At 43.4% G+C, this 15,947-nt stretch overlaps 1 protein-coding gene across 1 annotated transcript in view; it reads left to right on the top strand.

Annotated features, from left to right (window-relative positions):
• anks1b (ankyrin repeat and sterile alpha motif domain containing 1B) overlaps positions 1-15,947 on the top strand; it is a 343,291-nt gene that overhangs the window by 240,112 nt on the left and 87,232 nt on the right. Inside the window, exon 12 of the mRNA XM_088924241.1 lies at positions 1,758-1,926. Within this exon, the coding sequence (XP_088780367.1) occupies positions 1,758-1,926 (169 nt within the window). The remainder of the gene's footprint in view (positions 1-1,757; positions 1,927-15,947) is intronic.

Genomic DNA, 15,947 nt, shown 5'->3' on the forward strand with positions numbered 1-15,947 from the left:
TTTGAAATACTTTCAGTCAGCACAAGGTGATCTGGTTTGAGGTGCCAGAAAGGATTGCTGTCTCTGATGAAGTTTGGCATCAGGAGGTCAGTGTTGCGACCTGTCCTTTCTTTCAGAATTGTGAACAGGGTGATATCTGCACCCAGGGTGATGCCTGCTGCTCCTCTCTTATCTTCTAGAGTCCAAGCCACTGTCAGCTTCAGCTTCAGGTGAACAGCACGGCTCAGAGCCCCCTGCAGCCTAGGATCACTTATGCAAATGAGTGTGTTCGTACTGTATATATTCATATACTGTAAAATTATTTAGGTTCAGGCTCTGAAAGTCTCATAACAATCTGCCCTATATTTAACACTGAGCATATGCTGTGCCTTTCAAAGTGCCAACAAGATTCATGGTTTCCCTTCTTCAGCAAAGCTTAACAACACAAATGTGACCAGATCTGTGTCTTAAGACTTGTGCTATGTGATTAAATACAAAAGGAGCCAGGTTACGATGCACCAGTGTTAATCATTTTTCAATTAGTACATGATTGATAATGCTGTGCCCTTGCCATTTGCTGTGATCAATAAGAATAAAAAATGTAAAGGATGAACTGTCCTGGCAGCAAAGAGAATCACATTAACAAAATGCAGGGAACAGATTGTTATGTAATATGTAATATCTGAGACTGCAGTATTTGTTTCTGATGCATTTCTTGTTTTTGGATTTCCCCTGTAACTGTGAAGAAAAGAAGAAAATGACAGACTTGTCTTGCCCACAAGAGTCAGGGACTAAAGTCCTGTGCTAAGAGCACTAGAACAGTGTGGCTCAAATGCTGCTGTTTATTTCACTAATTCACTAAAGGCTGTCAATTTTCATTACGCAACCTGATCAGCCTGACTTAATGCACAGAGCTCTGAGAGTTTGGTTCTTCCTACTGTGATTCACTTAGCGTGCCATCATTGTGTTTTTAATTTTCTGGACCTTTTCAGCTCCAACTTGCTGGATTCTGTACAATAAGAAACAAAGCCGTTCTGACAAATTATGGTAATGAGTTCATGAAAAGACTGTTTTTGCATCAAAATCATTTCCACCAAACATACGCTCTCACAGATTAATTAGTATGACACCTGTTCCTTACTGATGCAACAGGAAGTGGATTTCAGAAAGAGAAACAGTTATATAATCCATCCTGTCGTTATGCAACAGTTTGATTCTGTTTATACTGCTTGGTTTCTTTTATAAACATGGGGGGGTGTTTAAGAATGATACATCCTGCTAATGGAACAAATCTTCTTGACAATTTGTGTGTTGCAGGCATTTTTCTTATCCAGAATCTCCTCTTTTATCATGACAGATAAACACACATCTCTTGGCAGGGCATTGTAATGTATGCATCTTTGGGGGAGGATTCTAATTCTCTTGCCACCTTTCTCCCCCATTGATACAGAAAAGATGGGGCACAAACACTTCTTCTGTGCTGCATTCTGCCTCTTTGGATTCCTTCCAACAGCACTGAGGGAGAATAATGCCCTTCAGAAGTGAGCACTCTGTACACACCTGACTGACTAAACATGTTGCTGGTGCCATCAGTAAACCTGGTCCCAGCTGTGTTATAAAACACAAGTGAGAAATCCAGATCGAGTCAAACCCTCTGGCCCAGCCCTTTAACCAAAAGCGATCCTGGTCCACGGTTGAACAGGTGCAATTCCAGAGCTTGTGTTTGGGGATGGAGCTTGCCGGTGCCTCATCGCTGTCCTCTTTTCTGTCCCCGGCAGCCCAAGCAGCGCACGTCCCTCGTGTCCTCCCTGGAGGTGCAGCGGCCCAACCACAGCTACGACTACTCGGAGGTCAGCTCCTCGCTAGGATACGCCAGCTTCAGCACCAGCCCCCCCATCAGCCCCGCCAACTACTCCATCGGCTCCGTCGAGGACTGCGACCTGACAGGTAGGAGCCGCGCTGTCCTCTCGCTCTCGGTCGATAAGAGGCCGGACCTCCGCGAGTGGAAATGAATGAGCAGACAGGATATAACCTGGCTGTCCTTTTGAACTGAATGGAATTGAAATCTTCCCAAGCAGCTGATTTTAAGCATTTGTCTTACACCTGGGACCAGGGCTCCTCAGCCGGCAGCCTTTCCAGTCCAATCGCTTTGCATGACTTGAACGCAAGCAGCTCCTGGAGTGCGATATTGATCCTGCTCCTTATTAATTAAATAATCATGGAGCTGGTGGCAGAGGATTGTTTTTTGTTCTAGCTGAGTACTCCGTTAAACTGATTGTATTGATTACTATTTGAACTTTTATGTCACCAAATAATAGGATTAACTTAAACTTTAACTGCTCTCAGATTCTGCTGTACGTTTCATTTAGGCAGCCTTTTATCTGTCGTGTTTCATACAGTAAGTCAACTTAAAACTTGCAAAGGTTCCAAACGGGCAACAGGTTCGCCCAATTGAGGATTCGGTTAAGTTAGGAGCTCAGCTGGAACGAAAAACAGCTGGTGTGGGGGTCCCCAGGAACCGGTTTGGGAACCCCTGGTTCAACAGCCGCTGCTGGCTCACAAGCAGGTACAGCGAGCAGTGGAAGAGTTGAGCTGGACTGATTGCACTGCAGTTCAGAAACTGTGTTTGTCTAAAAACAATCACCTCAGTCATAAAGGCTCCTGGCCTTCTGTGAACATGGTTTTAAAGCATTTGCGCACATTTATTTGTAAAACTTGAAAGCCCTCCCCTGCCTTTGTAAGTCCTTTTCTCCTCTGCACACCGTTATGCAGACATTAAATAGACATGTTAAACAGACGGGCCCAGAGCTGCGGTCTCATCTGCTGCTAATTGGAGTGGTTTGCAAGCCGTGCTGAAGCCAGACGTTGTTGCCCTGGCTGAATCACCACACACTGGTCATGGTCACGAACCACCATCATGGCACAACTCTCCCTGGTTGTCTTGACTGGCGTCTGCGCCAACTTCGATATAGCGTCCAAGGAAATAGGACAGCCCCCGTTCCCAGAGCAGAGTCCACTTCGCGAAGACCAGGGCCACCTGCTACTGCCATCACTCTTGGCAATAGGCTGCGCACGAGCTTTAGGGTTACAAATGAATAAAGCATCCTTGTTTGTCTTTACATTTTGGCAGATATTTGAAAGCAGTGTGAAAATCAAAGAAAATAAGAAAATGACCTTCTCTGTTCCATCTTTCCTAGAAGACACTTAATAAAACACTGGCGTTGTTACCATCCCTCTTACTGCACATTAGATTATTAGACCACTGTAGCAGTTGAGCAGTTTTCTCAGTAAGTACTTAATGCTCATTATCCAGACAGAAGTCTGTAATATCTCAGCACAAACACCAATACGTTGCTCTTGAAATAGGCAATTTGAGTTCAAAGGATTTTTTATGGAGGTCTGTTGTGAGGGCAAATAAAATACCAGCGAGTTTAAGAAGCTGGTTGACAGACACATGGCCCGAAACTTCGCAGGGTGCTGATGACACACTGATTGCAACACAGAGGAGGCTGGAATCAGTGGACCATTACTGTGAACACCTACAAGGTGCTCGCCTGTGTGCTTGTCACTAGTTTTCAGTGTTGTTTGCATTAATAACTGAAAGAGTGTTATTAAATCAAATTTGATTTATTCCAGAATGGCAAATTCTCCAAATTTCAGATACACATCTTATGCAGTATGTACAGTAAATGTCTGATAACTTTTCAGACACCAGTCTGTTCAGGAAACTGCAATTCCCTAAGGTGTCTGGAAATAGACGTTATCTAGGGGAAAGAAGAAGAGTTTTAGTTTGTCACAGTAGGACAGATCATGCATAGTGCATTTTGCTGCGAGGGAATGTTGGTTTGCTTTCATGAGAGTTTGCGAAGTCTGAGTAAATTTAAACTATTCCTGATTTAGAACTTGAAGCAGTGCGGTAGGACTGTATTATACACTGACAAGTGAAATCTGTTTCATCTGTAAGATATTGTGGCAGCTCCTCCTTTGCCGATAGAGTGATGGTGGTTAGTGTGCATAGATCCACCACCAATAGCTGGGCCTCTGCGCTGTTTCTACTCTGGAGTGCAGCTGTACAGGGATTCTCTGAGCAGGTCCAGCCCTGGTGTCACGGAGTCACTGCCCCTCACTGATCTGGTCCCCAGCCCACTGATCCACCCCAGATTCCCCTCCTGTGCACACCAGACAGGTCACCCGTTGACTTACCTCTGGGCAATACCTTCACAGTATAAACATATTGGATTTAAGATGTCATCACCAGACCTTCTCTTGTGTTCTTTCTGTTTTGTATAGTAAATATATTTCTAGTTTTATAGTTTTTACAGTAAAACCTTACTGGAGCTACAAGTCCCACTGACACCTGCATGTTCCTCCTCCCTACGTCGCCCCCTAGTGGCTTAAACCAAGAACAGCTCGGGGAGACAGCTGTACTGCCACAGGTATCTACAGTATCTATCTGCAAGCACTGTCTAGTACTGATAGTCTGAAAGAGGAAAGTCTAGTTACTTGCGGTTAAACCTCGAGAGGTGCAAAATGCGTCTGATAGAGATGCTGAAGACAAAACAAAGCCATATCACCCTAGTCTACTGCACACAGCAAGAGCTGTGTCAGTGTTTGTCAATGGCAAAACTCTTTCAGATAAATGAAATATACTGTCCGGCTTGACAGCGTGGTGTTATTCCCAGGGTCCTCTATTGGTTATGTTAACAGCGAGTGATGCTCATGTGGCTGATGGCCAGCAAGGTCAGCAGTGTGAAAGAGTCCTTTATGAAGGTTTTTGTGTGTTGTTTTCAGGCAGCAAAGTCTAAAACTTGACAAAAAATCTCTCTACGGAGTGGGACCAGGCAGACGTTGGCTGGCCCTGGGTGCCCACAGGAAGTCTTTACAGTGTCTCTCTCTCTGTGTTTCTTCCTGTCTTGCGCCGAGGCTCAAGGCGAGATGTTTAGCAGGTGTACTCTTGGTGCTGCTCTGTCTTTGCCTCTGGAGGTTGCTCATTCCCTGCACAGAAGCAAGGGGCTCCTCATGTTGTCAGTCTGCCATTCATCCCTGCCAGCCCGGGCCCGGGCCTGGGCCTGGAGACCCGCTCATAGGTCACTCAGAGGTCAGCCTGTAATTGCTGGACATTTGGCCTGAGTGCCTCGGGGCAGCGACAGGCTGAGCTGACAGGGAAACACGGGTTAAACGTCACCGGTCGTCTGGTAGTCTGTAGCCTGGGTGTGTTACCTGTACTCTGAAGACCTGTGCCCTTGACCGTATCGCTGCGCGAAGCCCTGGCTTCTGTTTGACACTTTTGAAAGGAAGCCATATTTCCTGATGCATCTAAAATCTTTTTGGCTGTTTATACTATAAAGACCTTTACAGACAAACTTGACCCTGAATTAATTTTTATTGCCAAAATATAATTGCATATAGAATCAAATTGGTCTAATCTGGATATAAATAAATCCCTCAAAAAACATAAGACCAAGTCTATAAAGTGGCCATCCTATCCCATTAAATGTAGAAAATTGAAAAGGATAAATGAAAAAATTAAAAACAAACTACACCGTATGTAATCAATCTCCGAATTTAAATTCCGAGGTGTTAATCCTTCCATTTGAGGAATCCAGTAATTTATTTTTTTCTAAAAACAATTATTATTATTTTCTGTCAAAATCCTGGTCCTCACACCTGTAGGTCTGTACCCCAGCCCAGCTCTTAGTTACACAAGTGAGCCCTTATTTCACATCTTAAACATGCTGGACATCACCATTTAATCATTGTGTTAAAATCCAAAACTTATGTGTTAGGTGATTATTATTATTCCTTACACTCATATAGCGCTTTCCTGGACCCTCCTCTCAAAGCGCTTTACAGGTCATGGGGATCCCCTCCACCACCACCAGTGTGCAGCCCCACCTGGATGATGCACCAGTCCGCTCCCCACACACCAGCTCTCAGTGGGGAGGAGAGCAGAGTGATGAAGCCGGTTCAGAGATGGGGATTATTAGGAGGCCATGATTGGTAAAGGCCAGGAGGAAATTTGTCCAGAACACCAGGGTAACACCCCTACTCTTTTCGAGAAAGGCAGTGGGATTTTTAATGACCACAGAGAGTCAGGACCTCAGTTTTACTTCTCATCCAAAGGACAGCGTCCTCTTCCAGCAGCAGCCTCAGCTTTCCCAGGAGTCTCCCATCCAGGTACTGGCCAGGCTCACACCTGCTGAGCTGCAGTGGGCTGCCAGTGGTGAGCTGCAGCGTGAGAGGGCTGCTGGGTCGTGCACTAATCAAAGGCTCCGTCATTGTCTGTCCACTAGTCCGTCTGGAGTATTTTATCTACTGGCCCCTCTAATACCTCTTCCATTAATTAACCAATTAACCTCATTATTTTCTTAATTAGACACATGCAGGGTTTTTCTTAAGGTCTGTTATAGTTGATTAGTGAAACAATACAGTACAGTAACCTATGAAAGACCTTCAAGCAAGATTGCAAGTATCAATAGTTATGCTTTTAATTAAATAATTAGACCAGCTACTGTATGTAACTGAGAGCTCTGGGGGAACACAAACCAGGAGAGTCTTCAGGAGCTGAGCTTCACACTCCTGGGTTAGACATTGAGTTTAGACAGTTCAGCTTCCTTAGATCCATACGGTATATGGTGGGCGACGAGATTTAAAATTCCAAAACCAAATCAGTTTAGGTATCTGCCGTGATTACATTTATCTAGATGCTATTTACTGTGCGTCTAGCTTAGATTGTACACTAGATTTGTTACTGCTTTTGGCCAGGAGAAGTTTGGGAAGCCTTTAATCCAATCCCGTTACCATCTTTAAATCGAAACCTAATGTTTTAGAAACAAGAGTGTTTCTCAAATATGGATTATAGTTGAGGCTGGAATAGGAGAAGCTGTGTGACCCAGTGAGAGCTCAAAGGATACGTGTTAGAAAAGCTAAAAGCTGGATTATTTTCCTTTCAAAATGTGTAAGAATTTACTCTATCAGTACATTTTCTGCCAGGTATTAAAACTGCCTGTGCCGCATCCATAAATACTGTTTCAACTGTGTTTTTCATTTTTTTTGGAATAAAAGGATTTAAATGGTAAGTGGTTTGTTTTGTCATGCAGAAATATACAGCATTTCAGAGCTTTGAAGTCCTTTATCTTGTAAATGCAATGCCGTTTTCGCTGGCATGTCATTAACAATTATTAGATTCTCATTTTCAGATACTGTACTGTATGTGTCTTATTTACCTCTCCGGGTGCAGGTCATATGACTCTGCGTGAAAGCCCTCCCGCAGGTCCACGCAGTAACACTCCTGAGTTCCGGAGTTTTCTGCACGAGCGAGGGGCGAGTGTCACGGCCCGTTCCTGCCGCAGGTGAAAAGCGTGGCGTGAGAGGAGCACGTCTCCAGCGGGGCTCGTGCTGCTGCTCGGTCTCGCCTGCCTTCGCGCACGCCTGGATACCCTACTTTTTTCACTGGGAGTAACCCATTATTGCAGTCATATCGGGGAAGCACCAATGCTTTTATTATTATTTGCTGTGTATTTAGTTTTGTGTTTAATTACTGAACGCTACAGCAGAGTGTAGGCTACAGAAATGGGATGTTTTTAACTGTTAGTTAAAAGATTATTCTAATTTATTCACTACAATGCAGATTTTATATGACTTTATGATGAGGCGGGTTTTCCTCTGTCTACCTCAGGGACTGCCAGCTGTAGCCTCTCTACAGCTTTCTATGCTCCTCTGTGATCAGAACACACACCCGTGCCCATTACAGGACAGCAAACCCCTCCTCACGCACTCTCAGAGTTGGGGTGGGTAAGGGAGGATTGCTGGAGGAGGGGTCATACGTGTTCACACAACAGTTAAGAAAGGGTCACTTCTGACTGACGTCAAATTCAGGGGATGGAAAGACTTGCAGAACAGTTACACAGTGGGACAGTTAAAACCAAACTCTCATTTCCAGCGCTGAACTGGAAAGTTATGTGTTTATGCAGCTGGGCATTTTCCTGAGGTAAGTGAAGTGTCTCACCCCCAGCTTTGAGCCCACAACCCACCAGTTAAGAGCCTTTACCACTGACGTCCACACTGCTGCTAGAAAGAAACTCATGTTTGTCTGAAATGGATGCCAGAACACGGTTTTCCCTCTATACGCACTGGATTTTTCTGTACCCTGGCCCTGCCCTTTCGTAAGCCTTGTCTGGGGGCCCATGAGACGCGGGACTGCTCTGGTAGCCACGACTCTGACCATATACAGAAACGATATACAGAAATATACTGACGCGTTGGGAGCAGTTTGGTATTAATACAACTAAAATTAATGAGGAAAGGAAGTCATTCAAAATACAGTAGGTAAATAAAAATGGTTAAGATTGCCATAATTCCCATTTACCGCAAATAAACTCTGCCACGGACAATAATAACAGATTTCCACTCATTTTTCTCTTTCTTTTCCCTTATTCCCTATGAGCTTCATGAGGTCTATTGTATTGTTGCCTTGGCAACTGGCAATGCACAGAGAACTTGTAGCTGTGTTAGAGATGGCTTGCACTTATAGGTGGATAAATCAAGCAATGCAATTTCTCAGCCGCACAGGGAGAGCTGTGCTGGCTTCCGGCTCACCATATAAGGCGTACACTTCCTGCTCCGCTCCGCTCAGCGTCAGAGCAGTGCCCAGAGTGGCACACGGGGCAGGCGGCTGGCGCCAAACGAGGTGGCGTGCGTAGTGACAGCGCAAAAGCTACACCTTCGGAGGAGATTTTGCATTTATATGCCAAGACAAAAGATCACCCTGTGCATATGTATTTCATCAAATAGTACAGTAGGTATTGCAGTATGCAGAAGTAGTTGGGTTTTTTTTTTAATGCTTGATGCAAGCTGAAATCATGCTGAAGTCACAAGAAGCAGGAATTGTTTTTCTATAAATAGAGTAATATTGTACTCGGGACATGTGTGCTGTATATATCTCGTCATCTGTATGTATCTGTGCAGAGACACGTGGGGAGACACATGACGTGCACCTGCAGTGTCTTTCCAGAAAAAATGCCATGAGTCTGGTTGCTAAAGGTATCATTTCACACGTCAGAAAATAAATGAATCGAGAATCTTCTTTTTATTTGTAGGACGAGACACTGGGCTCTCGTGAGCAGAGCACGACCTGTTACAATCTCTCTCTGGGAAATCTCTAAGAAGTGGGTTTTTTTTGCAAAAGAAAACAAATAAATAATTGAATAAAATGTATAATAAGAAATTATATTTGTGCTCAAAATAAATGTGTTACTCAACTTTAAAAAAATAGCCGGCGTGTCATAACAATGATTTCAATATTGCGCGCTAAAGAAGATCCTTTGGGATCGATTGATCATGAAAGAGCTGGATGAATGAGATCCTTGGATGAACAGCAGCCAAACGAGCAAGCCATGCTGAGTGACCTTGTCTCGTCTGTAACCTTCTTGATGTTGGTATGAATTTCTTGAAAGCTGCTCTTGATTAACTGCAAGAGAGAGCAAAGAGGATGAATAATGGACTACATTAAACGTGGGCACACTGTGCCATCTGGCTTGTTCACAATCAAGGAAGGAGAAACGTGCCAAATGTTCTGCTTCCTAAAGATGAGCTAAGTGGTATTTAGATGTCCCTGCACAGGAAGCAAAAGGTACAAGTGATTCCTGGCAGACTGCACTCCCATTCATTGTTTTAGCCTTGGGGGGGTGATACACAGTCTGCCCCTCACCCCCACTGTTACTTCAGCATTGCTTTTAAATAATGAAAATCCAAACTCCCCAAACTGGACTGGACTCTTTCAAGAAATGTCTTCAGGATGAATAAGCTTTGGATTATGGCCAAGAAAGTCTATTTTTGACTCATTTGTCCAGAGCACGTTCCAGATGTCCTGTTTCTCCATCAAGTGCTGTTTTGCACATGTTCTTCTTGGAGAGCTGGGGTTTACTCCTGTCTATCCTTCCATGAAAGCCATTCATATTCAGTCTTTTCCTGGTGGTGGAGTCATGAACTCTGACACTTACCATAGCAAGAGAGGCCTGTAGATCCCTGGATGTATCTCTGGGGTTCTTGGAGACTTCTAGGAGCATCACACGGTCACATCTTGGAGAGAGTCTGGTAGGATGGCCACTCCTGGGGAGATTGGTAACAGTCTTCAGTTCTCACCATGTTTTTACTGTGGAATGATGGACTTCATATTGTTTGGATAAGCAGCAACAAATCTTTCCCTAAGACAGACAGCTCTCTTTTGATCTGGATACAATGTGTGGTGCAACCTCCTGACCAAACTGGCAATGTTTCTGTTTTGATATAGAAATGGAATCTCTTCCTGATTTGCATACATTTTAGTTCATCTGGTTTTACATACCCTCTTAAATGGGGTGACGCACTTACTTTTTCACATTGTAGCACCATCTCACATCATGTTATACCAAGCGCATCTCCTTCCTGAGGCATGATGGCATCACTTGCCTCTGTACTGTGCCTTGAACACACTGTAGGTACTCCACACCACTTTTAGCAACCAATGAAATAGCAGTCTCCAGCTATGGCGTTTAATTCGCACCTCGAGAGGATCATCAGTTTGCTTGTAATGTCTCCCCTGGTGGCTGTCAATCATTCTGTTTGTACCACTTGACCCAAGGCTGTCTGCATAATCAGCTGAGAACCCTTGACGTCATCCTTCCCAGTGGTTAAGACTGCATGACTGGAATATGCTGTGGGGCTTGTGAGCACTTTCCCTCAACACAGAGCTCCTCTACTTGAAGTTGAAAGCTCTTTTTGTTGGATTTTGCTCCTGGAACAGCCTTTTTTTCAGTCTCCTCTGTTCTACAGCACAGTGAGGCCTTCCTTGTTCTCTCCTCCAGATCCCAGAATTCCCACTGCGCAAGAGTAAGACCAGGCCACACACTGGTTAAGGCAAGCTGAACTGCCATGAAGCTCACAAAGTGTCACCCACTAGCTCGTGCTTGGGAAGACTGAACAGGGGGTTTACTCTGAAGTGAGATATGCAACAGTTCATGCTTTTCCAACCTATGCACTCCTTTCAGTTGGCATTGAATGTCTAAAATCCCTCAGTGTCTTAATTTCTGGAGTCTTGTTCCCCTTGCTGACTCACCCAGGCTGTAGGTGTTTGTTAAAATGAACGGGTTGCAGTGTGCCACATCTCTTGTGTAACCTAAAAACAAGCAGGAATGTGTGGGAAACGGAGAAATCAATATATTTCTAAATCTATCGCTGTTTTTCCCCAGAGATCATAATTGAGCACATTTATTGATTCCTTTGCATTTACAGTAGTTCAGTGCCATTTAAGCCTAGACTTTGTTTGGATTGATTAAGTCTGAATGGAGACTTCAGTCTGACTTTTGCAGAAAACTATGACAGGACCCTAAACAGTTAGAAAAGAAAGTCATTCACTGATTGGATGTATTGACCTATTAAACTATGAAACGCCTATTGAAAAGAGAGGAAAAGATTCAGAAAGCATTTATGTCAAGAATGTGTCATCAACAATTTCATTGTAGAAAACAGGAAAGAGCTTGAAATGTTTTTTAAGGCTGTGCAGAGCTGGAATGTGGCTTCTACAGGAAGCTGTTATGCTGTTCCTGCACAATTCACCAAACATAGTATTGTTTTGTGCTAAATGTTTTTCAAAAAAGCCTGTTTCTACTTTGTTACATTCATTACATTTCAGATATTTTAAGTTTTTCTTAGGCTTTTAGTTGTTAAAAATATAGAAGCTCTTTGAGAAGATGTTCTGTGTTAATAGCTAGGTTCATTGAAAATTGTGCTCTTTGCATTTCTTGTTATGATTATTAGCAGGAATCATTACTAATGTACTGAAATATATTGCTCGAACATCACATCCTAGAACAAATAAACATTCACTCTAATAGTGAAAACGCAGTATGTGGACAGGGTCTTGTAACGGAAGCGTTCTTTCAGGACCCTATGCAGACGACGCGATCCGGTTTAGAGTGAGGAAGACACGGGGGAGAAGCATGCGGGAGTCGGGAATGAAGACAGGGGGCGTGTCCAAGGTGCGCCGGTGTCCGGGGGAAGTGTGGCCGAGGCAAACAATCCAGAAATAAGTCCAAGGGGGAATCCAAGAGAAGGCGAAAATCCAAAACCGGGCGGTCCATCCAAGACGAACAGAATAAAAATGGGAACCGGGTCGGAACCAGCAGGAACAGGAACTTAAAAGCTTGACAGGACCTGACAGCACCAGGTCCCGGACTCGCCTGGGACGAAAACCAATGCAGAGCCCGGATTAGCGTCAGCGTCTGGCTTTTAAGGGGAACTGAAAAAGGGGCTGGAACAGGGAGCAGGCGCGGGAGATGAGTAAAGAACAAGGAAGGGCTGGAGCGTCCTTAAGAGGAGGGGTTTACGAACGTGACAGGTCTATTCTCAACTTAACTGTCCAAAAAGATTTCCACTGTAGGGTTCAGGATTCAAGTACTGATAAAATTATTACACCATTGCTCAACACAATGGACATCATTAGAAAGGGGGGGGGTACTGTTGCCATGTGCTGTGTGGAAAGCAAAGACATGGTTCCCATTGGAGTATTCCTATTGAGTGTTGGACATCCTGTTGAGTATGGACATGTTCATAATGAGTGTTGGACATCCTGTTGAGTATGGACATGTTCATAATGAGTGTCGGACATCCTGTTGAGTATGGACATGTTCATATTGAGTGTTGGGTATCCTGTTGAGTATGGACATGTTCATATTGAGTGTTGGGTATCCTGTTGAGTATGGACGTGTTCATATTGAGTGTTGGGTATCCTTTTGAGTATGGACGTGTTCATATTGCGTGTTTGGTATCCTGTTGAGTATGGACATGTTTCTATTAAGTGTTGGACATCCTGCTGGGTATGGGTACATTTCTATTATGTGTTGGACATCCTGTTGGGTATGGACATGCTTTCCTACTCATTGCTTGGCATTTTGTTGTGTATAGACATGCTGTGAGGTGTCTGTCTGCATAAGAAATTTAATTCATAATTGAAAAATAGGACATATTTTAAAGAAGTATTATTTCTTAAGAAAGCCCACTAATTGCTACTGTATGCCAGTAATTGTATTTTTACCATGTAATCACATCATCCTCACCCATTATTGAGTAAAACGGTGTCATCTAAGCACAGATTGGCTTTCTTTTGTAATTACCAATACAATAATTTACTGTATAATATACAGGCATTTTTCCTGTAGTTTTGTAGTTTTTTTTATGCTTAAGTAATAATTAAAATCTCTAAAGCACTGTAAATTAAAAATGTAAATCTATCAAGTGTTAAAGAACAATCTTCAAAAAACCATTTAAGCTTTCTCTGATGGTGGTGTGGCTATCACATTTTCATTCCAGATAAATTCCACACAGGAATAAAGATTTGAATGATGCTGACTGGCTCTGAGTCAGATGTAATTTCAACATGATGAAGTGCTTTTGATTGAGGGGGAATCCAAGAGAAGGAGAAAATCCAAAACCGGGCGGTCCATCCAAGACGAACAGAATAAAAATGGGAACCGGGTCGGAACCGGCAGGAACAGGAACTTAAAAGCCTGTAATGCAGGATATTTCTTTGTTATGATATTAGCGATTTAGGGGAAAACATAGCCATTCTGATATAGCCTTTGGTCTTATGATGGTACAAATGCCAGTTTTGAAGGGTTTTTTTCAAATACTTTGATTCATTTGTCGATAGCTACTTCTTCCCAAGCTCCCAAGAATACACACTGAAACACTAACCAGAGGACACAAGTGAAGTCCATTTAAAACAAGAACAAGAAGCACTTCTTTACACAAAGGGTTGAGAGGGAAACAAGCTGGTCGGTGATGTCGCTGAAGGTGATATTCTGCTTTATATATATAAAAAAACAGCTGGATGCTCCTTTAGGAGGCATTACTATCCTCCTTAAGACATGTACAGTAGTAATAAACAGTCAGATAACTGAATAATACCTAATAGAGGCTGGGTTGCAGCTGACCAAGTATTAAACTCTTAACTAATAATCCTTACACTTCTATAGCGCCTTTCTGGACACTCCACTCAAAGTGCTTTACAGGTAATGGGGATCCCCTCCACCACCACCAGTGTGCAGCTCCACCTGGATGATGCGATGGCAGCCAGAGTGAGCCAGTACTCTCCCCACACACCAGCTCTCAGTGGGGAGGAGAGCAGAGGGATGAAGCCAGTCCAGAGATGGGGATTATTAGGAGGCCATGACTGGTAAAGGCCAATGGGAAGTTTGGCCAGGACACCGGGGTTAAAAACACTACTCTGGGATTTTTAATGACCACAGAGAGTCAGGACCTCGGTTTTACATCTCATCTGAAGGACAGCGCCTCTTTACAGTATCGTGTCCCCATCACTATACTGGGGAATTAGGATCCACTCAGACCGCAGGGTGGAGCCTGGTGGAGTCTGCAGGTCTAGTCCAGTTTACCATAGATCACCTTGAGATATCTGGTATTGGGTGTCAACTCCGAAAGAATGCCCTTGGCCATATTCAATAAGAACCATGAGCATTATAATCTGTGTAAAACTAGGTATTTTCTCAGGGCTCTGGATGTAGTACCCTGCTTATCTGAGTAGTTCTAGGACATATTTGATCACTACTTGCAGTCTGGAACCTGGTTTAATGTCTCTAATATAACTTCAAAAGCACAGTGCCCCTGACGCTAGGCTGGGTCAGGAAAGTTACAGACCTGTAAGAACAGTTCATTGCTGTATCTCATGTTCTGGGTGTTTTTAAAATGCATCCTCCTAGATGAGAGGGTTTATTTTTGATTCAGTACTTCATTAATGACTTTACCAGGCCAACACATAACGAGGTTCTGTTTCTAAGGGCAGGGCACTCCCTTAAGAACCAGAATGTGTCTGGTCCTCTTCTCTGGAGCTGAAATGTCTTTTCTATGACATTGTGACTAAAATTGATATTCTACAAGACGTCTTAACAGTGTATTGTATGTTTTTAGTGCAACATCTTTGATTTCGATTCTATGCTGTATATCGACATATTCAAACATTTTGCTTGCCTTTTCTGATGCTTCCCCAAATGGAGTATAAGACAAAAGATCGGCCAAGTTCAAGCCGACTCAGCTGTCAGTAATTTGCAATCACTGTTGATGTAATTTCCTTACCCAAACAAACATTATAATACTGTATGTGATCCTCCATCTCTTCCTCGCGTGCGTCTCTTTCATCCTGCTTCCCCCCCACCTCCCTCTGCAGGGGTCCCAGCCTCCTCGTCCTCTGGCCAGGAGGTCAGCCCCCAGCCGAGCAGGTTGAGCCAGAGTGTGACTAAATCACTCCACAGCCCTTTCAGCATGCTCAGTTCCCGGGTGTTGTTCTTCCCAATGAAGGTACTTTGGGGTGAAAAAAGCGCAAACATTTTTCATTGTTATGAAGCAGCAGAGTGCAGTATTCATTCAATAGGCTTCATCCATCTATTGGTGTTCTTTTGCTGTTACTATAAAAAATATATTATTCATTCTGCCATCCATCACAGTCTTCTTCTCTCTTAAACCTTTGATATCCTTTTTGCTTGTTCATTATGCCCCCTTTTCTTTTGATTATTTTGTAAGGTGCTTTATGTCTTTATTTTCTTAATTGCTTTATGGAATCACTTGAGCCTCGTCTTGCTAGCCTCTTACAGTATGTGCTCACCGCGGGATGGGCAGGGAGGTGTTCTTTGACCTCCTGTGGATTGTGACTGAGGTTACTTACAGAGGCCTCTGTTTTCCCAGAGGACACAAGAAGTACTGTATAGGATACCCACACTGCCGAGGTTTCAGTAAGCTGTTTTTTTATTTAGACTGTTTTAGGTTTTCTAGAAGAGTGAAGAGTGTTTTATTTGTGATCTTTACATGGAAATGAGGAAGAACATTTCATTAGTTTAAGATTTTTTTTATTTTTGCAAAACAGTGACTTGCTGGTGTGTACTGCTAAAGCTGTATTTTTTGGAAATTTGGGTTTCCAAACA

This window comes from Atractosteus spatula, chromosome 8, assembly GCF_055471065.1.
Source record: "Atractosteus spatula isolate fAtrSpa1 chromosome 8, fAtrSpa1.hap1, whole genome shotgun sequence".
In the NCBI taxonomy this organism is placed as follows: domain Eukaryota; kingdom Metazoa; phylum Chordata; class Actinopteri; order Semionotiformes; family Lepisosteidae; genus Atractosteus; species Atractosteus spatula.